General features: G+C 46.3%; 1 protein-coding gene across 1 annotated transcript in view; it reads right to left on the reverse strand.

The window, feature by feature from the left end:
• Positions 1 to 24194, reverse strand: part of LOC127198342 (tubulin-specific chaperone cofactor E-like protein) — a 138509-nt gene that overhangs the window by 24257 nt on the left and 90058 nt on the right. Inside the window, exons 15-18 of the mRNA XM_051156244.1 lie at positions 22894 to 23486; positions 21048 to 21621; positions 15042 to 15643; positions 6130 to 6691 (exon numbers count right to left, since the gene is read on the reverse strand). Of these exons, the coding sequence (XP_051012201.1) occupies positions 6130 to 6691; positions 15042 to 15643; positions 21048 to 21621; positions 22894 to 23486 (2331 nt within the window). The remainder of the gene's footprint in view (positions 1 to 6129; positions 6692 to 15041; positions 15644 to 21047; positions 21622 to 22893; positions 23487 to 24194) is intronic.

Here is a 24194-nt window from a genome sequence, read left to right on the forward strand (position 1 = left end):
TATCATCACCACCACCATCATCATCTTATCACCACCACCATCATCATCTTATCATCACCACCATCATCATCTTATCACCACCACCATCATCATCTTATCACCACCACCATCATCATCTTATCATCCACCACCATCATCATCTTATCATCACCACCATCATCATCTTATCACCACCACCATCATCATCTTATCATCACCACCATCATCATCTTATCATCACCACCATCATCATCTTATCACCACCACCATCATCATCTTATCATCACCACCATCATCATCTTATCATCACCACCACCATCATCTTATCATCACCACCACCACCACCATCTTATCATCACCACCACCATCATCATCTTACCACCACCACCATCATCATCTTATCATCACCACCATCATCATCTTATCATCACCACCATCATCATCTTATCATCACCACCACCATCATCATCTTATCATCACCACCACCACCATCATCTTCATCAACATCATTGCTGTTGTCATTGTAGTTGCTGCTGCAGTGCTAGAGATCCAACCCAGGGCCTCACACGTGCTAGGTAAGCACTTTGCCACTGAGCTATGCCTTCAGCCCCTGAAGTCTTTGGCAGACGCCATCACCGCTGCCCTGTAGGGGGAGAGGCTGTGCCAAGGAACAAACAAGGAGATTTGGTCTCCTGAGGCTTCCATGAGTACAATCAAGTTTTCTGAATTCTGGAAATGTGGAGAGGAAAAGAGGAAAAAGCTCTTTCCGCTACATGTGCATTTCTTTGAGCCTTATTATCTTTTCATTTGTTTATAATCATTTTCCTGTCTCCTGTGAATTGCCTTTTCTCATCCATTACACACTGTGTTGTTGAAGTTTCTTCTTATTAGACTGTAAGTGCTCTTTATAAATTAAAAACACGCTTTTGTGTGTTGCATGTATTATAAAATATTTATCATTTTCTCTGACTTGGCTTCTTTTTTTAAAATGTGCATTTTTAAAATTATGTTTTTGCCATGTAGAGATGTAAAAATTTTATGAGGTCAAATTTATCTAGTTTTCCTTAATAGCTTTGAGTATGTGATTGGGGAAGAGAGACTCAAACTCCATTGTTTCATTCTAGTTCTTTTATATTTCAATTTTAAAATGTTTAATCTTTATACAGTCTGGATTTTATTTTGTACCAGAAATGAAGGGAAGACTAAACTCTTATATATTTCCCAGAGAGTTTTTCTACCATCTCTTTCTTATATAAATCTTCCTTTTCCTCAAGTTCTTTGAAACCAATTTTCTATATACTGATTTCTATTGATTAGGATAAGTGGTTCTCAACCTTTCTAATGCTGCAACCCTTTAATACAGTTCATCATGGTGGTGACTCTCCCAACCATAAAATTATTTTGTTGCTACTTCATAACTGTAATTTTGCCACTGCTATGAACCACAATATAAATATCTGATCTATAAGCCCCAATGGAGTTGCGACCTACACGTTGAGAACCACTGGATTCAGTGGTTAGGTTTTTTGCTGACGTGCTTGTCTTTCACCCATTGCTCTTCCCATCATTGTATTTCTTCTTGTTGTTAATTTGTGCTAGTTAACTAGTTCCTGTGAAAGTCTTAATAGCGAGTATTAATTAATTGATTACTATATTTAACATCGATACTATTAATAGAAAATATTAATAGTAAAATATAGCCATTTTCATATCTGGGAAGACGCTCATTTCTCTTTCTCCATATTTAAGACTTTGGACTCTTCTCTGGCATCCAAACAACACTGAGAACATGGTGGGTGAGCAAAAGACATCTGATCATCGTCAGAATCAAGGTTTCACATTTTAAATACTAATTTATTGCTTCCCTCACTTTCTACATGTGATTCTGAGAGCTGGAGAATGATGACTGGTTGTGTGGGTTGTGGTCAAGAACGTGACTCTTGCTGAGGCCAGCAGACCCATTTAAAGCTGCGCCTGGGCAGATGACAGGGTGCACAGATCCCCCTGAAAAGCAATGTAATGGGATGGACTGAAACACACTTTGGAATCAGGCTCCTCTGGCTTTGAACCCTGCCTCTGCCATGAACTGGCAGGGTCACCTTGCACAGGTCCCTTATGCTGGCTGAACTCATTTTATCCTCTATAAAATGTGGGCAATACTGCAGCTCTCTCCTTAATCGGTTGTTAAAATGAAATAGTTTACAAGCTGCTAGTTTCTTCATTTTCCATGAGTAACAAGGTACTTGGTACTTGGTACTTGCATGGTTTTGGTGGTACCATTGATAATAGGAATAGTTGTAGCAACCCATTTTTTAAAAATTAATCAACAGGAATTTGTTGGATTTTTCAGGGGACTAAATAAAACAAGTCCTTAACCACTAAAATCTAATAAAAGGGAAATGGAAACTGATGCTGCTAACCAATTTTGACTGATCATAACCAAGTACTTAGAGATGGGGGTCAGAGAGGAAGCCGTCCTTGATGGCCAGTGGGGCGATGCTCTGTGTACACACTTCTCTACTTCCCCAAGTTGCTTTCTTTATGGACACTGCCTACTTCTCAGTTCCCCTCTAGATCAGGTCCACAAGTCCACATGCTGCGACCTGAACAGGTCAAATGGCAAGGGCTAAGGAGCACAGTCTGCTTAGCTACGATTCGAACCTTTTACTGTGCTCTCAACACCCCCTACTCCAAGTTCCTAGCCAAGCGACTAAAATTAGCATGACAGCCTCAGCTGATGGGATTTTAGGTGGGGTTAGTAATTAAGACAATTTATCTCTCGTTTTCACTCCAAGGCCATTTGCTCAATGTGGGTAGAGAGGTTTTCAATGCATTTACAAATAAGGTAATTGAGTAATAAATTATCCCATTGATAGCAACAGCCAATATTGTTGAGAAAAATTGGCATTCTACCTTGTTACCAATAAAGCACATGTTGAATGAGCAATTTGGTTTAACCCCCCCCCCCCTTTTTTCCCCGAAAGTACTATTCTTATACCTAACAGGACAATAACAGATTGGATTAAGTGTTAGAGGATTGACGACCCCAACTTCCCAGAGGTCAAAGTCACCTAAGATACAAAGAACCTTTTTCAAATGTCTCAAATTAGAAAGCTAAGCCACTTAGGGGCTTACAAAGATTGACTCACCAGCCACAAAGTATGCGTGGACCAGACCTAGGCCCGCAACACATATGTAACTGATGGGCAGCTTGGGTCTTCATGTGGGTCCTCTAGCAAGTGGAGCAGGAGTTGTCTCTGGCATGGACTCTGTTGCCTGCTTTTGGATCTCTTTCCCCTAACTGGGCTGCCTTGACCGGCCTTAGTGGAAGAGGATGTGCTTAATCCTGATGGGACTTGATGGGCCTGGGTGGGTTTGTACTCGGGGGAGGGGGGGAGCTCCCTTTTTCTGACTGAAAGAGAAGGAGGAAAGGGGGAAGAGAGTAGGAGAATGGGACCAGGTAGAGAGGAGGGATGGGGTGGGCTGGGATCAAGATGTAAAATAAATAAGTTTAATTTTAAAATGTCAAAAAAGAAAGAAAGAAAGAAAGAAAGAAAGAAAGAAAGAAAGAAAGAAAGAAAGAAAGAAAGGGGGCAAGGAGAAAGAGAGCCAAGCCACTTGCAACTATGCCTTGTCCCCAACCCCATCCACATGTCATCTTCAAAAGCATGTCAACTTTTTCTCTGGTTTCAGCTCTTCTCTTTATCAGTCACAGCCACTGTCCTCCCACCTACTCTGTCTTTTGGATGTTTACCCCTGTTTTGAAATGCTGAAACAGGAAAAATCTAAGCCACTCTGTGCTGGGACCATTCTCAGTCGCCCGTTCACTGTGATGTGTCAGCCTGGGACAAGCTGGGGACAAGCTGGGGACATCTGGTCTAAGGCAGGGGTAGAATCCAAGGTTAATGTTGAGGCGGGCAGACTTGAGTTTCAACACCATGAAGAGAAGTCTCCATGACTAGCTTAACCAGTGTACACAGGTCACAACCAGTGTTTGGACAGAATTTTGAAGACAGAAGAGGTTACTGGTATGGAAGACAGGAAGAAATGAGAAATCATCTTCATGTATTTTATCACTAGTCAAGCTCCGCCATAGAGTAACTTTGTCCTTAGATGGAGGGTCATAGGGCTTCCTAATGGGATTCTTTTTCCTTCCCACAAGTGACAAAAGCTGAAGGAGAGTCCTTGTTGATGTTAGCTTGTCCTTGTTCGTCACAGCTAGACATGATGGCATTTGGCGTATATTATACTTGTCTGTCCCTCAATCCCCCTGTCCAATCCATTTCAGCCATCCCAGAGCATCAGAGACAATAAGGGAGGCTCCAAAGAAAGAGCTAGCTCCCTGTGACAGACGTCAAGAAGAAGCAGGCTCGGTCCCCCTCCAAGCATGCTTTTTGACCCTGTGCTATGCTGAGCTCCCTCTGCCAAGAGCCTGGCTTTCTGATTTAGAGGAAGTCAAGCACTCCAGTCCCATAGCACTGACTCCAGTGAACCCCCAGTAGTCCTGGAGATGACTCAGATGTTTTATAAGCATATTTGTTTGATTGAAGACACTACTGTTTGTCCAGACAGTTATCCACAGACAACATGGCCCTGAACTCAAGTACCGAACTTGGATGATATAGTCTTGGAATTTTTCCCTTCCCTCCTCTATCCACCCCAATTTCCATGAATCAAATGGCAGTGTGTGGAACTCAGACTGACTTGATCATTAAACTACAATAGCTCTGCATCCAAATCTCTCCTTTCCAGGATCAAAATGGGAGTTTGTTCTCTGTGAAGCCCGCTGTACCTCTTACTTAGAGCTCTGGGCATTCAGTGCTAATTTGCCGCTGTTTTATACAATCAGACGTTTTATATAAAGAAATGTGCTATAGTGAGTGAGACTGGGATCGGAAAATAGGCCACAGCAGGTTAACTAAAGACTCACAGTGATTTTGCCACCAACTCTCTCCTATGTGTACATGCTGAACACAGGCAAAGACCCTAGCTAACTCTTTTCCCATAGTCCCCTGGTATAGCGCATGGGCGTTGGGGCGAGAGGGTCAAATCCCAGCCTTGCCACTGAGACTATCTGTTGTTAGTCAAGTCACTTAACTCCTTTGAGTTTCAATTTTCTTTGCCAAATTGGGTTATTGAAAATAATCAATGCTATACTACTGATAGAGTAGTGTGGCATGGGTTCAACTCACAGCAAGTGATTAATATAATACACCACCTAATGTGTATTGTGCACTGGGATTCCAAAGACCTGTTTTGATCCTTCGGATGTTTCTATATATAAATGATACAGGCAGCAAATGGCTGTTCTTTGGGGAACAAGCTGAGTATCAGGAAGGAGAAGTGAGTTGGTTCAAGATTACACTGATCCTTAAGGACTAAGTCAAGGCTCAGATCCATGAACTCCCTCCCTTTGCTAAGGCTTTTAATACTCTGCCATGTTATAGTCATGAAGACTGGTATATGATATGTAGGCATGCTATATTATATTTCTCAAAATGAATGACATATAGGGAAGATATGTAAATTACCCATGCACTGGTGGACCCGTGAGGTTCTAGATCAGTGTTTCTCAACCTGTGGGTCACAACCCTTTTGTGGGTCACATGACCCTTCCACAGGGAGTCACATGTGAGGTATGTTGCATATTGCATATTTACATTACAATTCATAACAGTAACAAGATTACAGTTAGGAAGTGGCATGAAAATAATTTTATGGTTTGGGGGGTCACTACAACATGAAAAATTGTATTAAAGGATCATAGCTTTAGGAAGGCTGAGAACCACTGCCTCTTCCCCTGTTAGTGTCTGGGAAGCATTTTGTGGTGTACTTGGAATTCAAATGCAGCATGTGATGTTTCGTGTTTTAAATACATGGTCTCATTCCATCCTCCAGGGTAACCCATCAAATTCATGGTGTTGACCCCTCTCCACAAGGAAAGAAAGAAAGGAAGGAAAGAAAGAAAGAAAGAAAGAAAGAAAGAAAGAAAGAAGACTGTAGGAGGCTACACCATCTGTTTCAGATAATGGACCCAGTTTCAAATGAAGTCTCTTCTTCAGTGTGCTCTCACTTCTATGGAGTTGGAAGACCAACCTCCCACACCAATCAGAAATGAGGAAGAGAAAGAGAGTTAGGAGAAAGACTCACAGCAGGATGTGTAGTTCCTCCAGCCAGTCACTGCGATTCCTTGAGTCTGGCAGGTGCTGGCATAGTTTTGTAGCCAGCTGCAGGCAGTCTGCACTGCACCCCCATCAATACACGAGTCAAACAGACAGTTTTTGTAGAAGAAGGTGGGGTTGACTTTGCTGTGACACTTGGCAAAACCAGCATTCTGGTTGGGGATCAGGCTGCACAGCTGCTGTACTTTGGAGAACCCTTCAACCTTGGCACAGGATGGGCAGCGGTCCCCACAGCCTACTTGGCAGAAGGTATCCCTCTTTACCCAGCTCTGCCCAAACTCACTGATACTCAGTGCAAGCAACCCCATGGGCATCTCCAGGTCATCATCAGGGTTGCCATTATAGCGTCCACAGAGGCCATGGGTGCTGTTCTGCATGCTCCGGGGGACAGTGATGGACAGGAAGGTTTTCCAGTCATACACAACCTTCAGACCAAAGTCAGTTTCCACGACCACGTGAAAGCCAAACGAAAAGATGTTTATCTTCCCTTGTCCTAACTTCAGGGGCAGGTACAACCGTTCATTGTTGACCTGTAAGAGACAAAGAGGAGAGGAGAAGCCCAGTTGGCCTAAAGATTTCTCAGTCCTCCTAATCATTAGTCTCTTGAGGGACACATCCCACAGAGAGATTTCCCAGGTAAGACACGGGCTTTGTGTGTAGCATTGTTTATGCCAGTCAACTCTTATTATGAGGATTTTGAACACACTTAAATGACTATCCTTTGTACACTAATATACCTATTTATTTCAGTGCCTTCTGTTTATACAGCATTATTTTCCCCTAGGAGTTCAAATTGTTTTCTCTAAGGTAATGGGAGGATAATAAAAATTCAATTAACGTTGAGAATAAAATGCCCAAACCTAGAACTCCTGTGTTTCTATTTCTAGCTCTACTATGGATTTATTTTAGGCAATCTCCAATTTATTAATTCCATTGGGATTTTTTTTTAGGCTGACTTCACTCTGTTGGCTCCTCTGCCTGGCATCACCCATCAGCATCTCTCCCATCTTCACACTGTGTCCCCATGTTACCTCTCTAATAAAGCAAGATTTTCTAGTCTAAGACCATGGATCACTCCCATGCCTGGGCAAGCACAGAATGTCAGATTCATAATTCTTGTGTGTTTTCATCTACTGTGGGTCAAGATCAAACATATGCACATGGCCACTGAAATGCATACATCACAACCTGCCTTGTGGTACAACTGGTTATAGCTGCTTCTGGCTCACCTTTAAGATCACAAGCGACTTAAGGACAGGAACCATTATGTCCTCTTTCTCTTTATGACCTCCTAAGCCATGGTTTAGTTTCCCAAATTAAAGAAGCACGCCATCCTAGGACACCATCACCTATGATTCAAGTGTGGAAGGCGGTTTCCTTATTCTAACAAGGACCTTCATACCCAGTCACCGTGGCTGTGGTACAGTGATAACTCAGATGATCTTGGTCCACACAAGGGCAACCCCTGGCCAGTGAATGACCTATGTGGGTGACCAGCTCCACGATGCATATCATGTTCAAAATGTCTAGCACCTGAGTATTTAAAGCCAGTCTTCATCTCTTCCCCTAGGCTTTTCCTTGCTTTCTGAAGAAGCCCCACCTTGGGGCTTGCTTCTAATGAACCTTCCACAAGAAATCAAGAAGATGTTCCTCTTTTATGCCTTTTCTCTAGACAATCTTCACCCCTCAGCATTCATTCAGCATTCTCTACTTCTGTGGCTATTTGTCTAGGCAGAATCCATTCATCTAACAGCCATTAAGGCAGCAACTGCTGTGCACCAAGCATAGCGCTAGGCTGGGGTAAGGAATGCATACTTTTCCCCCAAGGCAAAGACTTGAACAGATAGGAGATCATTGATAAAAGCAGTGCTGCAGGTACAGAGATGCATAGGCCTCAGACTCAGCCTGGAGACAGAGTCAGTGGGTCCTACAGATGATAGTACCCACACAGAGTCTTAAAGAATACATAGGCCGGGTGAGGCAAGGAGGAATGAGAGTGAAGAAGGGAACTCCAAGCAAAGAGCATAAGCCAAGCAAATGCCCAAGCAAGACAAAACACCTTAATAACAATGAGGATGATCACATCCTAGTACTGATGGAACATAAGAGGCAACCTTGGGAGTAGAGGGTGAATCTGAAGACAGAGATGCTGGAAGGACATAGGTCAAGGACGGCCTCGTTTTCAGTGTCAAGTAGGGAAAGAGGCCGTGACAGAAAGCCTGACCCATGAAGGTCAGGCTTCGGGTGAGGGGAGTTTATCTAAGATGATTGAAGGGGAATTTAGTGGAATAATGAGATCAGAAGTCAGACTGCAAAATACACTGTACATAAAATAACAAGTAGGATGCTGGGCATGGTGGTGCATGCCTTTATTCCCAGCACTTGGGAGGGAGAGGCAGGCAGACTGGATCGCTGTGAATTTGAGGCCAGCCTGGTCTACAAAGTGAGTCCAGGACAGCCAAGAGTACACAAAGAAATTCTGTCTTAAAAAACCAAAAAATTAAAATAAAAAAAATAAAATAAAATAACAAGTAAGAAATCCAGAAAGAAGACCCACGGAGGAGTTCTGTTAGGAAGGTAGCAGGCATGGGAGACAGAGTGTGGAGGGCTGGGCTTCAGCCTAGAGTAAGCATGTTTGTAGGTAGGAAGGGAAGACTACAGACAGTGACGGGTGGAAGACACGGGAGGAAGGGAAGATGGCAGACAGGCCACATCCATGGGGTTTGAGACAGTGAGGAGAGATGTCTGCGTCTGGGCTGGGGGGAGACTGAAAGGTGAGTCATTAAGAGGCAGGATCCCTCAAGGATGGAGGGAGAGGGGGGGGTGAGACACAGATTTTTTTTCCAACAGGAAGCTTAAAGATAGAAGCAGGTGGGCAAACTGATGTTGGCCCAGCAGATCACCAGGGAAGTAGAGGCCACAGAAGGTCAGGCCCACCCTAAAGGCTCAGAGTCTTGGCTTATGAGTGTAGCTTGTTCTTCTTGCATTCTGGGTTCTTTATTACATGTTGTCACACAGGAGACTCCACCCTAGCGAGGTAAAGTAATGGTTAAATACTGCACACCGGCACTACCAAAGAGAACCTTGAAAGAAAGCATGCCCTCCAACCCTTACAAGCTCAGGGCTCCCTGTCCCTGTTGCCTCAGGAGTGCTACTCTGCCACAGTCCACTGCTATGACTCTCTCTGGGAATAGGGTGTGGGAGACTAGGGACCCCAGGGAGAGGAGGGCAGGAAGAAAGCAGGGCTTGATATTGCAGAAGGATTTGATTGATGGAGATAAAGGTACACCAAAGGGTGAGGAAAAAACACAAAGATGAGTATAGGGGAGTGAATAACACACATGCAACACACATAAGTAAATACCTCCATGTCCAAAAGGAACAGAATTGATCACCCCTCAAGATACCACCTCCCAGGATGCTCCAGACCCTTCTGTAAAATACTGCCTTTCTATTTCCATAGAACCTGCACATATTGTCTGTCAGCCATGTTCAACCACACATGCCCCAGGCTAGCTATGAATACAGCCCAACACAACATCACAAATATATAAAACATTATAGTTTATGGTTATTGTTGCTTGCTTGTGTATGTGCATGAATATGCATGTGTATGTGTGTGTGTATGTGTGAGTTTGTGTGTGTGATAGTGTATATGCATATGTGTGTGTGTATGTGTATGTTTGTGTGTATTTGTGTGTGTACTGTGTACGTGTGTGCGTGTTTATGTGGGTGTGTATGTGTGTAGCTCAGGTATTAGCTGTGCAGATGATGATGTTTTGTGGAACTAGCAAAGAGATGGGCAAACCTGCATGAGCACCCTCAAGTTACTTGCAATATTATGGTGCAGATGCAACTCTATATCACACAACTTAGGAAAGAATGGAAACAATCTGCACATACAGAACAAATACAAGCACTGTACACACGGCTTAAGCCTATGGATGTGAGAACTGTGGCAGGAGCTCTGGCTTGGCAGGAAATGAGGTCATGTTAGCGTTTCAGTGATGGTTTCCCTCTGCAGGCTTCAGCCTCACGCCTCGCACTCTGTCCTCTCTCCAGGCCGACCCTGATGCTTCCCTGACCAAGGTGCTCCCAGCTCATTCTCTTCCTGGTAGATGGGCTCCTTTAGGTTTATTTCTGGGTCACCTCTTCCAAGAAGCCCTCCCTGAAGCCCTAAAGCAGACTGAGGCCACTTCTGTCCTATGGCCCTTTGCACGGAATATTTTTTTGCATGCTTCATAATCATACTGACATTAGCTGCTAACAGGTCCCTCTCTCCCGTTAGACTCTTAGTTTCTTTCTTAGGAGAGACACTGTTGTTTCTTTTTACTGCTTTCATTTTCAATGCCATTGTGTAAACCATTCTTTGGCAGAGGAGATACTTCCTGTATAGCCATGAAGACCTGGATTCAAAAGCCGAGAACTCACAGAAGGCCAAACACAGTAGCACCTGCCTTTAATTTTGTATTCCTGTGGGAAGATGAGCAGCTTAGACAGGAGAATCTACAGAGGTGTCCAGGCCAGCTAGCCTGGTGAATGCAATGATGAATGAGAGACACTATCTCAAACAAGGTGAAATTCCAGGACCAACATCTGATACTGTCCCATGACCTCTACTTGCATGCTGTGGAATATATGTGCACATACTCAAATACATGAATGTGCACACACACACACACACACACACACACATTTTTAAATTTTTTCATTTCTTAGTACAGAGCAGCTTTTTTGAACCAAATTGTAGCAGAGTGAAGCTCGAGAAAGCCTACTGAGAGTCTGAGAGGATCCAGAAGCTTCCCTGAACATGAAAGATGTGACTGTGCTGGCACCTGGGCTTGTGGCGTGGGAGGCACCAGTGATGTCTAGCTCTGGCTGTGCCTGGTAGAGCCCCAGCTACTGCAGTGTCGCCTGCAGTGGCTCACCTTCTGCAGCTCACCCTCAGTAGCCCAGGCTGGTCTGTAGAGAGCTTATTTATTTCTAGCTCCAATTGGCCGTGTTGATTTTCTCACTTCCCCCAGCACAGCTCAGTACACAAGAAGGTCAGAATCATAGATGAATCTCATGTCCCAGGGAGTGCCTTCTATGTTCCCCTCCATTTCTAAGAGCTCTGGTGGTGGCCTGGTGCCCTGGGCTATATGGTTGGTCCTGCACTTTATTTCACACTGTCATGATGACAGCCATTATTCTTCAGCTACGGTGACTAATAATAACATCATGGGAGAAACAAATGCAAATCACTGAATAAGCAGGTCCTGTAATGCATATTAATAATCCAAAGTAACCACTAAATCTATCTCATGGGCTCCCAAAGTAAGGAGCCTCCAGTGCATCCTGAATTTGGCTTTCGTGTCTGGAGTTTGAAGACTATCTACTGTGTTCCCAGCATGGCACTTAGAAAGATGAGTCCTGGTCCAGAGATGACTGTCCATAAAAGGAAAGGGAGAGACGATACTGAGAAACAAGGTGCATAGAGCTCTTATGGCTCTTATCCATGAGGGCATCTCATGAGACTGGGACAGAGCACACATCTGGAAGGTGGGGTGACCGTGGTGCTTAACCCAATCGTGGAAAAGAAAAAAGGGTAATATCCAAAAAGGATGGGGAACTAGGTCCTTTGAAGGAGAGAGGTGTAGAGACAATGTCTGTGAGCTGTATGGATGCATTGCTTGTCAGTTAAAAAGCCTATGGCCTATATGAAAAGGGTAGAATAGAAGGTGGGACATCCAGCAGGCAGAAAGGATTCTAGGTTAGGGCCAGGTGTGGGGGAGGGGTGATAAGGGTGTGTGATTTGCCCAGGGATGATGTGAGGATGACAGATGCATGGTACCTGAGCAGAGGTAACCAGTCACACGGCAAAAATGTAGATTAGTATGATGGGTTATTTTAAGTTATGAACTAGTCAGAGAAGAGCCTTGCTATACAGCCTAGATATTTGTGAATTATGTGCATATGTATATGTACATGTACATGTATATGTGTATGTGTATGTATATATTGAGTTTCATGAGCCATTATTCCAGGAGCTTAGGGCTGGGAGGAAAAGCTTCCTGCAACAGAGAGGAATCATGGAGTGTTCATGAATATGCTGGTTAATGAGGTTTTGTTCGTTCGTTTGTTTTGGGTTTGTTCGTTTCTTTGTTTTCAATTTGACACAAGCTAGGGCCATCTGGGAAGAAGGAACCTCAATTGGAAAAAAAAAATGCCACCATCAGATTGTCTATAGGCAAGTCTGCAGTATATTTTCTTCATTAATGATTGATGTGGGAAGGCCCCACGCCCCACCCACTGGAGGCGGTGCCATCTCTGAGCTTGTGATGCCGGGGTTATGTTTTTAAAAAGCAGGCTGAGCTAGCCAGTAAGCAGTGCTCCTCCAAGGCTTCTTCATCAGCTCCTGCCTTCAGCTCTTCCCTTGGGTTCCTCTGGTGATGGACTCCCCCAGGTTGTTTTTGGTAACAGTGTTTATCACAGCAATAGAAAGAAAATGAAGGCAAGGAGAATCCAATGGTCTGTACAAATAACTAGGAAGAGTTAAAAAAAAAAAAAAACAACAACACAAAAACCTGTGCAGCTTCATATATCTACACTTTCCCCGCTGAGAGCAAGCAAGGCGAGGCAGAGGCGGGACATGCTGTGAAGTAGGTGGGCAAGGCGTATCAGCAGATAAAGAGAAAAATCCAACAACCTTGAAAGGCCAAAAAAAAAAAAAAAAAAAAAAAAAAAGTGGAAGGGTATTGAATATCAAGGAGATAATTAACTACATGAAAATGTATAAACTAAGGGTAGAAACGTATCCACTAAGGTGAGGGGAGGAGAGGACGAGAGTGAGGTAATGAAGGGACAAAGTGAGCGCTACCTTTGTTTTCACCTCTGACGAAGACAGCATGGGCGGGGGATGTTGCAGGGAGTAGCTCCAGCTGCAGAGACATCTCCTAGAATTTTAATCTCAGGGCTGAGGAGGTGACTTAGTTGGTAAAGTATTTATGCACAGACTCCCAGAGGCTACATCCAAAGCCAGGCTTGGTGGCACATGCCTGTAACCCCAGCACTGGGAGGAAGAGACAGGAAATCCCAGAACCACGTTGGTGAGCTCATCTAGCCAATTAGTGAACTACAGGCTGAGTGAGAGATCCTGTCTCAGAAAATAATCACTGGGGCTGCAGAGATGGCTCAGTGATTAAGAACACTAGCTGCTCCTCCGAAGGACCCAGGTTCAATTCCCAGCACCCACATGGGGGTTCACAACTATCTATAACTTCCGTTTCAGAGGATCTGAACACTGCTCCCTCTTGGCTACTTTTGGCACCAGGCACACATGTGGTGGACAGACATACATACATCCAGGCAAAACACCCATCCACTCAATATAAAACAAAAATGGAAAAAAAAAAAAGATGTGCTGATCAATAAAGGAAGATACCTGATGTTGACCTTTGGCTTACAGACACACAGACACACACACACACACACACACACACACACACACACACACACACACACATGGACACACAGACACACATATATGGGGGAGGCATGGACTCCTATATATAAACATGCACATGAAAAAAATTTACAGCAACCTAATCGGCTAAAAGCCAACCCCCTGGTATATTCCTCACTAGCATTATTGGCCCATCCAGTGTCTCAGATTGCTAAAGAAATGACCAGCAGAAGAAAAAACTCACAGGAGCCATAAAAGAAAGAGGCCATGATGTCACCTCATGCATTCGCTTGACATGTGACACTGTGTACCAGGCACTGTTCCAGTCCAGCCTGGGCCCCATAGTGAGACTCTTTGTCAGAAACAAAACAAAACAAAACAAAACAACAACAAAAAAAACCCAACTAACAACAAAGTAAAGTGAATGCCTTAGACGCTAAGTAAGATTGTCCCATAACTGTAGTAGGAAGGCAGCTCTGGAGGCTGTACGCCTCTGTGTCAAAGGGAGACCAGGAGGGCCTCTCAGCTAATCCTAGTCAGTTAGCTTAGTTCACTTTATTCCAGCATGTAAAAAAGAAAGCCTACAAGATGAAAAAAAAAAAAAAAAAAAGTCCCCCTGGAGATGATGAGTTATACCACAAACCTGTGAGGCCTACATTAGGAAGCCTCATCCCCTAAATAGTGCCTGAGAATCAGCCCCTCGGAGCCTAGAGGCCAGCTGGCTGGCGTTCAGCATCAGACTCAGATAAGACAGTGGAGCAGGAGGGCTGCTCTGCCATGGAGGCTTCCGTCTACAAGCTGCTCAAGGAGCTCACGGGACTTCTTGGCCCCAACTGCTCTTATCATCCTGGTTAAAGAAGACTTCACAGATGAAAGGGTAGGAGGAGGACCCTGAGGCCCTGGTGAGTAAAAGACACAGCAGTTAGCCCCCAAGTGCTCCAACTGTGAGCAAAAGTCTGAAACCCAGACGCCATGGCATCCAGCAGGGGGAACGGAAGCGGCCAGGGAGTCCACAGCAGGCAGATGCCACACTGAGCTCAGAAGAGGGGATGGCAACTAAGGACACTAGCGCCACCGAGAGAATCATCACGTGTTCTACGCATGCAGCTTCTTACTAGCACTAGCAGACCACTGGACTGCCCAAGGTTGGACAGCAGCTGCCAACAATGGATTTGAGTCTAGATCTTGACGGTCCTGCTATGATCTAAGGCTCTCACTTTGGTCCTGTGACTTGGGCAGTCCTTTGCTCTCTGAGCCTCGGTTTCTTGATCCGTAAGAAAAAAGCAACAGAAATCCCCCAAGGCCTCTCTCTCTGATAACACACTATGATTGCCTGTGGATCCTGCACCACCATGACTAGGCAGCACCCAGCAGGCCTAGGATGCCACCCCCATAGGTGCAGAGTCCATCCTGGAGGCTGGCCTCTGATTACTCACCAGCACGGTGTGCTTGTAAGCCCGGTGAACCACAATGCTGTAGCCATACACGGTCACGTCCACCTGCTTTACCCACAGGGCCAGAGACGGGTCCCGGTCCTCGTTCCTGGCTGTTACAATGAACTTGGGGAAAGAGTCTGAGGTTGATCGGCTTCCTGTGGTGCAGAGGATAAGAGGGCAACTGGTCTGGAAGTCAAAAGGGTAGCCATCAAAGGTGAGGTAGTGGCCATAGCCGGAGACGATACAGGAGGCATCGGTGCGGGGCTGGCAGTAGTATAAGCCACTCTCTTCCATGCAGTACTCATCATCCCTACAGGGAATGTTCTCACAGTGGACACTGTTGTCCGTGCCATTGCAGTAGCAGAAGATCTGGCAGTCCTGGTCTACCCAGAAGGTCTCATTGGTGGCAAGTTGATGTCCCTCAAAGTTGCAGCCACACTCGCTCCGAGTCACACACTGGCTGCCCAGCAGGGCATAGCCTTCATCGCATTGGCATCCCTCAGAGCAGCTGTCCACACAGATGGGCCCCAGGGCCAGGGTCTCACAGGTCTCTGTACATGTCATACACTCCTCAAAATGGCTGTTCTCCGGGCACTCTAGAGCTGAGGGTTGTCAAAGAGGAGACAAGTTTGAGAAATGAACTGAGGGCAGAAACAGACGTGTGTGTGTGTGTGTGTGTGTGTGTGTGTGTGTGTGTGTGTGTGTGTGTGTGTGCAATCATGTGTGGTTCTTATTTATGCAAGACAGTGAGCCCAAGGAAGCCATATGATTGAACTCCATCATTTTCAGTGGCATGACTGAGGGTCAGAGAACACACACAGGCTTTGTTTGTGTACTTCATGTCCTATGTAGAAGCTCCATCACCTACGAGCCAGTACTGAGCACCCCTACATGTGGACCCTCTCCTAGGCCCTTTTGTGTGAGTCACCCCAACCATCTGGATGTAGACAAGTCTTTTTGTGATTATTCTAAAGGCGAATCTATGGGAGACTAGTGATGAAATTTATCTACCTAATCACCAGGCAGGGTTCAAACAGATGTCTTGGCTTAGGTTCTGGAGACAGTGTATGATCTGCTATAAAATACACTTGCTTTGTGGTCACAGAAACCTGAGGATGCCACTCTCTCAGTTCTGCCTTGTGAATGTCTCTGAGCTCTAGTTTCTCTGTTATTGTTGTTTTTGTTGTTGACAATAGCCCTATTTACCTAGTAGGATTGTTCCAAGGATCAATAATTTAATATGCTGAGTGCATAGAGTATTAATAAACAATTAATTAATAAACTGCCAGCTCTTTGGACCATCTTTCTCTTAAACAGATTGCATTAGTCTAATGTCTTTCTCCTTGTCTTCTATTTCTCTGCATCTGGCATCCAATGGCCTCCTTCACTTCCTCCTCATGCTCTGTATGTAGTTAGCCCCCGCCCCACGACTCTGCTCGCACTTTCTTCTGCCTAGATACCCCTCTACCAAGCCACATCTTGCGATTCTTTCACCGTTCTTTTCAAATCACACTTTGTCCCAGAAGCCTTCCTTGATGGATTGAGTCTCTGTCATAGAAGAGTATGTGCAGCTCTCTGTGAGGTTCTGGGTCAGCAACCCACTTCACTCCATGCCTCCGCTGGTGACAGTTTGACAGGGACAGGGACAGAATCCAAGAGGACAGAAGAAATCTGCCTGCAAACCTGTGGGTTCTAAAGATCTATAAAGGTTCCTGCCCCCTAAGAAAACAAGATCTTGATCAGAACTTTCTTTGCCTCTCAAACTTACCATCCTTCCTTGGCTGTGTCTTACAATCCAAGGACATGAAGGACACTACAGAGAAATAAATTGCATGGACATAATAGCTCTGCCCATGAGGACCAACTCGATCGTTCTGCACTGTGGACTGAAAGCCAATCTTTTTTTTCCTCTAGGCTAAAGGACTCTCTCCATTTCTGTTGACTACAATACCATACGGCTTTGGAGTTGAAGGCTAGTTCAAAACTGATTATATATGTCTGGATAGAGAGATTTTCACACTTGTCTCTAAATTATGAATGCTATAGCTCTGACTGCAGGTTTATGGGGAAAGCAAATAACATGACTTATTTAAATGGCTGTTGCTTATGACTTATTGTGTTGTCTGGATTTGTCTGCAAGTCTGGAGCATAGAGACGTGGAGCAATAAAACCTTCCCCTGCCCCTGAAATCACTATGGGAAATGACTTAATTGGCGAGGCAGCTCCTGCCAACAAGAGGGCTGGTTAAAAATGTTTAAACACAGACAGCATGGTTGTCGCTTTCCGAGTTCAAAGAAGATGCTATTCCTCTGTTGTAGCTGTCACTTCATCCCTTTCTTAGGACCCGGTCATAATGTGCCCTCGCTATGCAGACAGCTAACTGATTAGCTGTGCATACTTTGGTCATTCTCAACAGAACTAAAGGAGCCGACCTAGACTTACACCTGGCTTCTTTCCAACAAAGACATGTTCCATGTGGGCACCTCTGCCCAAACCCTCCTTTAGATGGCATTTAAATGGAGCGGCCATTACTCCATTGGCCTGAATGAGACTTGGTGACATGTCTTTCTCAGGAGTCCTCCCAGCCAGGAAGAGGGGGAACTATTCTCATGACACCAGGCCAGGCTAAAATGAGTGCTACCAAAATGTACCCTGCACAGTACAAAACAACTCACAAGCATTCCCTGGAAGGCAAGATAACCTGGCAGTAGCATGGCTCTGGGACGAGGGAATCTGGCAATTCCACACCGTGTGTGAAATTTGGCCAGAAAGCTTGGTGTGACAGCGGGGTCAGAATCCGTGTTAGAGAAGCTGGAGGAAGGCGGTGTGGAGAGCAGATCACCGGGGAGGCTTGGAGAAGTGTTTCAAGATCCCTCTAATAGGGCAGTCCATAGAAACAGAGTAGCTCTCCTGCTGAAGGTGACTTTGTGAAGAGTTCAGCCTCAGGACTCTTGGCATCTGCTGCGTGTCCCTTCTGAAGGGAGACGAGGGTCATCAGAAACATAATAACTACCCTTTCCCAAGTTGACTGCCACCAGGTCTGCCACATACTCATCAGATTTCTGAAGTTCATAAATCAGAGGAGTGTGTGTGTGTGTGTGTGTTTAACTCTGTTGAAAGAGCCTTTAGCAAAACAAAGATATCCCCAAGGACACTGGGTAACTGGTACCCAAATGCTGGTCTCTGTAACACTCCTCACCAGAAGGAAGTAGAGCTCCTTGATGTAAAAGTCGGAATGCCAGCCAGGGAGGAGAGAATTCAGAGATAAATGCAGAACTTCTTGTTTGATCAGAAAGTAAGAAAGTGGGGGGTGGGGTGGGGGGAAGCACAACAGAGGTATGGCAAAGGACGTGAATCAGTTTGAAGATTCCCATGGGCTCAACATGGAACAATTTTAAGACAAAAAATGCTTTTTAAATATAACATGAAAAAAAAAAAAAGACCTTTAAAAAGTTAGAATCCATGTCCATACTGATGAGGTGAGACAGGCGTATGAGTGGATGGGTGGATCAGCTAAGGGACAGGTGGGAGAGTTTGGGGTAGAGGGAGAGGGAAGAAGGGGGGGAGGAGGAGGAAGAGGGGTAGGGGAAGGGGAAGGGAGGGGGAGGGGGAGTGGAGAGGGAGTGGAGTGGAGGGGGAAGAGAGTGGAGGGGGAGGGGAGAGAGGGGGAGGGAAGAGGAAGGGGAGGGAGAGGGGCTCTTGGCTACAATGGGGTGTTAATCTGGACAGGCAAAGCAGGGAAGGCAACGCTGGACCTGAACTCTGTGAGTTGGTAATCACAGTGCAGAAGCTTGCACACAAAAAGCAGCTGCTTTACTAGGACAGAGGTTCTGATGGGCGGTGGCACGGGTGCATGCCAAACACTTCCCCATGCTTTGCGGTTCCGGTTGTAAGAGAAAAACACACAGGAAATCTATGGGAGGGGCATTCCACCTACATCTTGGCCTGGAGCTCGGCGTGCACCTCGTCCGTCCACAAGGGGGCGGGCTGGATGTAGCCTCGATCTGCACAACTGAGGCTCTCTCTGAGTGACACTGAGTCTAAGTAAGGAGCTATTCTATTTTAAAGGGCAAATAACGCTAAGGGGTTGTTCCAATCAGATTATAGGGCACTAAAGAAACATGCATTAACATATGAACCTAGACTAGGAGGTCTGTGAAGAGGGAAAAAAAAAACATAAAAGGTATTAGTGAATCAGAGGGCAAAACTGGATTGTGGAGCTTAAATTGTTCTATCTACATTAAAGTTCCTAAAGCATATAACTGTGCTACGCTACATCAGCAAATGCCCCGAGTCTCAGCGGGGCCGGGTAATTGATTGGCATTTCGAATGTCCCCCAAAAGTTAAAGGTTTAGTCTCCAGCACATGTCTTTGAGGAATCAGGGGTCTGCCTTGAGATGGCCAGTGAGAACCTATTCCTTCAATCCCCTCTTAATCATGCTATGAGCAGGTTTGCTTCCCCACATGCACCCGCCATGCTGTACCCTCACCCACAGGCCCAGACACGACAGGCTTAACCAACCCTGGAGCCGAAATCTGATCCAGAAATAACGTTGCTCCCCTTTGTAAGCTGGTAGGGTACTTTGTCATAGTCACAGAGGGTGATGAAAGGGCCATGCAAATTACTCTCAGATTGGGGCCCGGGTGTGGGGGGGTGGTATAGGGGGCAGGTGTGTGTGTGTGTGTGTGTGTGTGTGTGTGTGTGTGTGTGTGTGTATGCAGGGAGAGGAGCCGAAAGGGATAGACTGTGTACAACAGCTTTAATCTGGGTAAGAACTACAGAGGAATGCTCATAATTTTTGTACACCTTTGAAACCATTTAAAACATATTTTTAAAACATTAAACTTAAGAGTGGGTTGTGGCAGAGAGATGCAGAGTTGGCATCTTTGTGGCTGAGGCTTTAGTCTAGGGCGAAGCTTTTAGTGGGATAGAGTGATGTATAGAAGTCCTGGCCAGGCCATTCTTACTCTCATGCGCGGCTCCACCCCCCTCAGTCCCTCCTTCTCCTTCTGCAACTTCTGATAAGCCGGGTGTCTGGTATCTTGTCTGCTCAGGAGTTAGTCTAATACCTACTAGTATTGCCACTGCCTTGTTGGGAGGGATCACGTTCTCTGGGGACAAAATGAAGAGCCAGGTACACGGACTGTCTTAATAGCCGTTGTCAGGCTTGCCCTGGGGAGAAGAGCTAATGTTCTACATCCTGAAAAGCTCCCCAGCTGATTGTGCCTTTCCCAAATGAATGGCATGCTTCTTGGCCCACAGGGAAGTTACCCACAAAGCCAACACAAAGGTTCCTGGTCCTTTAACCTGGTGTTTGTACTTTCTGCAGATAAAAGCACCAGTCAATGGGATGGCTAACTGCTCTACCGTGAAAAGATACTGTGTGGTTAGAAATGAAAAGAAGGGGACTTGGGAGGTGGCTCGGTTGGTGAGGTACCTGCCACACAAACAGGCCTCAGTTCAGATGCTCCTCACCTGAGTGTCCATAACCCAAGCACTGGGAGACAGGTGGGTCCCTAGAGCTCTCTGGTCAGTGAGTATAGCCAGCGAGGGAGCTTTAGATTCAGTTAGAGACACTGTCTCAAAAGATAAGGGTGGATGGGCTCACCAACTAAGAGCAGGCACTGCTCTTGCAGAGGACCTGAATTTGATTCCTAGGACCCATATTGGGAAGTTCACAAAGGCTTGTAACACTAGCTCCAAGGCACCAGGTTCTCTATCCTTCAATGGTACCTGTACGCGCGCGCGTACACACACACACACACACACACACACACAGAGAGAGAGAGAGAGAGAGAGAGAGAGAGAGAGAGAGAGAGAGAGAGAGAGAGAGAGAGAGAGAGATGAAAATCAAGGTGAGAAACAGTCTAGTGTGGAGTAATGGGACCAACGACAAGTCATCAGACTCCGGTTGAGCTCAGTCCCACTAAGAAGTCCTGACAAGGAAACCATGATAGAGCATGCCTAGCCAGCCCTAGCCTCCCCCTGGTGCAGCCCTGACTTACGGCAGAAGTCGTAGGTCCTCCAGGGGCCCACCTCCACGTCTGCATTCTTGCAAGCACTGGCATAACGGGCAACAGAATCACATAGCTCTGACTCGTTGCCTCCGCTCTGGCACAGGCGGAAGAGGCAGGTGCGGTAGTAGGCGGTGACGTTGACCACGCCGTGGCACTCCAGGAAGGAGCTGTTGGAGGGGTCATTGATGATCCCACACCGGTTACGGCCCCGGTAGAACTTGAGCAGCTCAGAGTCATTGTTGCAGGCCTTCAGCAGGTCCCCACACTCGCCGTTGCAGATTTCCTCAAACGTCGTCCAGCTCTCCAAGAACACCGCCAGGTTGTCTGTGCATTTGCCGTTGGGAAGGCAGAACTCGTCACTGGCGTTGGCGTTGAAGAAGCCACACAGGCCCCCAGTGCAGTTGAAGTACACGGTGGACAGGCGGATGTACAGCAGGCCCACATCGGAGTACTGGACTGTCACCACGCCCTTGGACTCCACGGTCGTGCTGTTTTTGTTTCGATGAATCTCCAGCCTCCCCGAAGGATGGAAAAAGGGTAATTCCACATCTTGACCGTTTAGCTGGGAAATCGAAAGCACAGCCATCAGTGGCAGAGACCCACGGAGGACTCACTGCTTCTGAGGCTGGGAAAAGGCCGGCTCTGAGCCAGGGCCAGCTCCCTGAGAAGGTCAAGGAGCTGATGGTGTGTACAAACTGCACACAGACACCAACTGTGTATTTACAAGCTTGTTTCTTTCCTTTGAAAGCCCCCCCCGCCCCGTTTTCTCATTATTTTAGCGTGTCCTAGACCTTAAGCCAGTCCCACACAAACACGCTGAGTGAACTGTCTTGAGGGGCTGTGCTCCTCCTGCTGCCAAACTCCCTTCAGGCACCGTTTCCCAGACAGTGCCCTTCCTCCACACCTTCCTTCTTCTGCCATCACATTTTCATTTTCCTGAGGCCGGTGCCTCAGACCTTGGGGAGCATAGAGGTGAGCTAAAGCCTAGCTGTCCACTCACCTCTCTATCCCTGCTACTCCTTTACTAGATAAATCTCTGGCAATTTACTATTGGGGCCGAGAACACAGCCTTCTCCTTCTGTGGACACGTGTCTTAGAATGACGGTGACACTTGTTTTCCAAGTGCCACCCGATCCACATTAGACAGAGAGGAGGGAGACCCCTTCCCTGGCACCACCTCACCTCTGCCAAGTCAGCTGCAGGACCCCCACTTAGCCTCTTGGCACCTTCTATGGAATTAAACATTGCTCTAAGTGATTCCCAAGACTCCTTCCAGAATTAATGAGCCTACATGCCTGCTCATGGGTACATTAGCCCATGTCAGAAGACTAGGAGGCGGCATGGCAGGCACCCCTACGTTGTGCCAATGAGCCTCCATCTACATGCAGAAAGGAGAGCACAGAGCGGCATATAAAAGACAGCAGCCAGCCCACTCGTACTTAAATCCCCCTTTGAAGCTGTGTGTCCCTGGAGGAAGTGTCTTCACCTTTCTGTACCTTGGCTTTGACCGCCATACAATAAAGGTGATGCTTTATCATAGAATAAAGCTTGGCATTTAGGATAGTGCTTGGCACGTAGCCTTTTGTTAGCATTTGCTCTGTGGAGAGCGAACGTCACTCCATCTAATTCAGAAAGTTCCAACCTGGCTCCATTTCTCCACCTCCTAGAGTCTCATTTTGGGTCAACCATTAAAAAAAAAAAAAAAAGTCACCGTACGGGATCCATGTCCTTTTTAAGAATCAACTCACAGCCAGAGGAAGAAAGCCATGCCAGATGAAAAGGGCAAGTTCTGTCACGCCATCCGCAGACCCTCGAAGGAAGCAAGGACTCTTACCTTGACTTCCAAAGCCCCGACTCCTCCTATCTTGACCTCTTGGTCAGCCACGAGGATCCGAAGACCCCGGAGCCAAGCAGGCCCTGCGTCAGGCTTCTTCTTGTTGATGTCAATTTCCAAGTACTCAGGACGCTCGGGGCAGGTCTTGAGGAGCGTGTATGAGAACTCAGATGGGAATGCGTAGGCGGCACCGTCAAATGTGTGTAGCACCTGGTTCTGGCTGAGCAGGCACACGGTCTCCCGCTTGGGGAAGCAGCCCTGGTAGCCATCCTCCACAGCACACACCTCCCCACTCCGGCAGGTCTTGTTGAAGCAGTAGACATCCCCTCCCTCTTCACATAGGCACTGTACCGTACAGTTGGCCGTGGCCCAGAAGAATTCTCCCATGGTGTAGTAGTGGCCATCGAAGTCACAGCCGCACTTGTGCAACGGGACGCACTGGCTCGTGCTGAGGACAAAGCCCTCGTTGCACTCACAGCCTTCCGTGCACGGTGTGGCACAGTTCTGAGAGGCCGTCAGGTCCGAGCAGGTGTCAGGGCAACTACTGGTGCATACAGAGTAATGGCTGAAGCTCGGGCACCGCACGGTGGACACTGGTGCGGAGAAAGGAAGATAGCTCAGTCACAGGTGCGCAGATTTGAATCCAACCAGCACAGGGGCAGGGAGAAAACAAAAATGCTCCTCCCTTATCATTCAGGCCCCCTGGAGAGAAGGTCACGTGGCCGGTTAGTGGGGAAGAGACTGTAGGGGGCGCCTCTAAGTACTGGCTCTAAGTATTGCTTTCTCTAACTGTTAGGGCTGAGAGAGTTTGCCTGAGTTGAAATTCGCCTAGAGGTTGTCTGTCTTTACTAGATTAGGCCTATTCCTCAGTAGAGAGCTATTATTTAGCCATCCACAGTCATGAAGAACATGTTTTCAAATCCTCCGTCAAGGACATAGGAAATGCCTTGATTTTAAAGAGCATGGCCCATTCTTAGAAGGAAATAAAACTTTCAGGAGAAATGAAAATTGTACCCGTTAGAGGAGCAATTTGAAGACATGAAATTTCAAACAAGAAGGTACTTAAAATATCTGAGTGTGACCGAAGCAGACTGTGAAAATGAATTCCTGGGACATTAAAAATGAGAAAGAAGCCGAGTGATCTGCAGAGACGATATGCCTGTCCCTCTGGGAGGCTGGCTGTGAGCTAGCTGCCTTCCGACAGCCTGCCGTACCTTAGAAGCTTGCTTCTCTTTATTTAAGAGTGTTCAAGTCTGCATAAATGTTTGAGTCTAGTTGAGTCCAGGAGGCATAAGCCTAGT

This window comes from Acomys russatus, chromosome 14 (genome assembly GCF_903995435.1).
Source record: "Acomys russatus chromosome 14, mAcoRus1.1, whole genome shotgun sequence".
Classification (NCBI taxonomy): domain Eukaryota; kingdom Metazoa; phylum Chordata; class Mammalia; order Rodentia; family Muridae; genus Acomys; species Acomys russatus.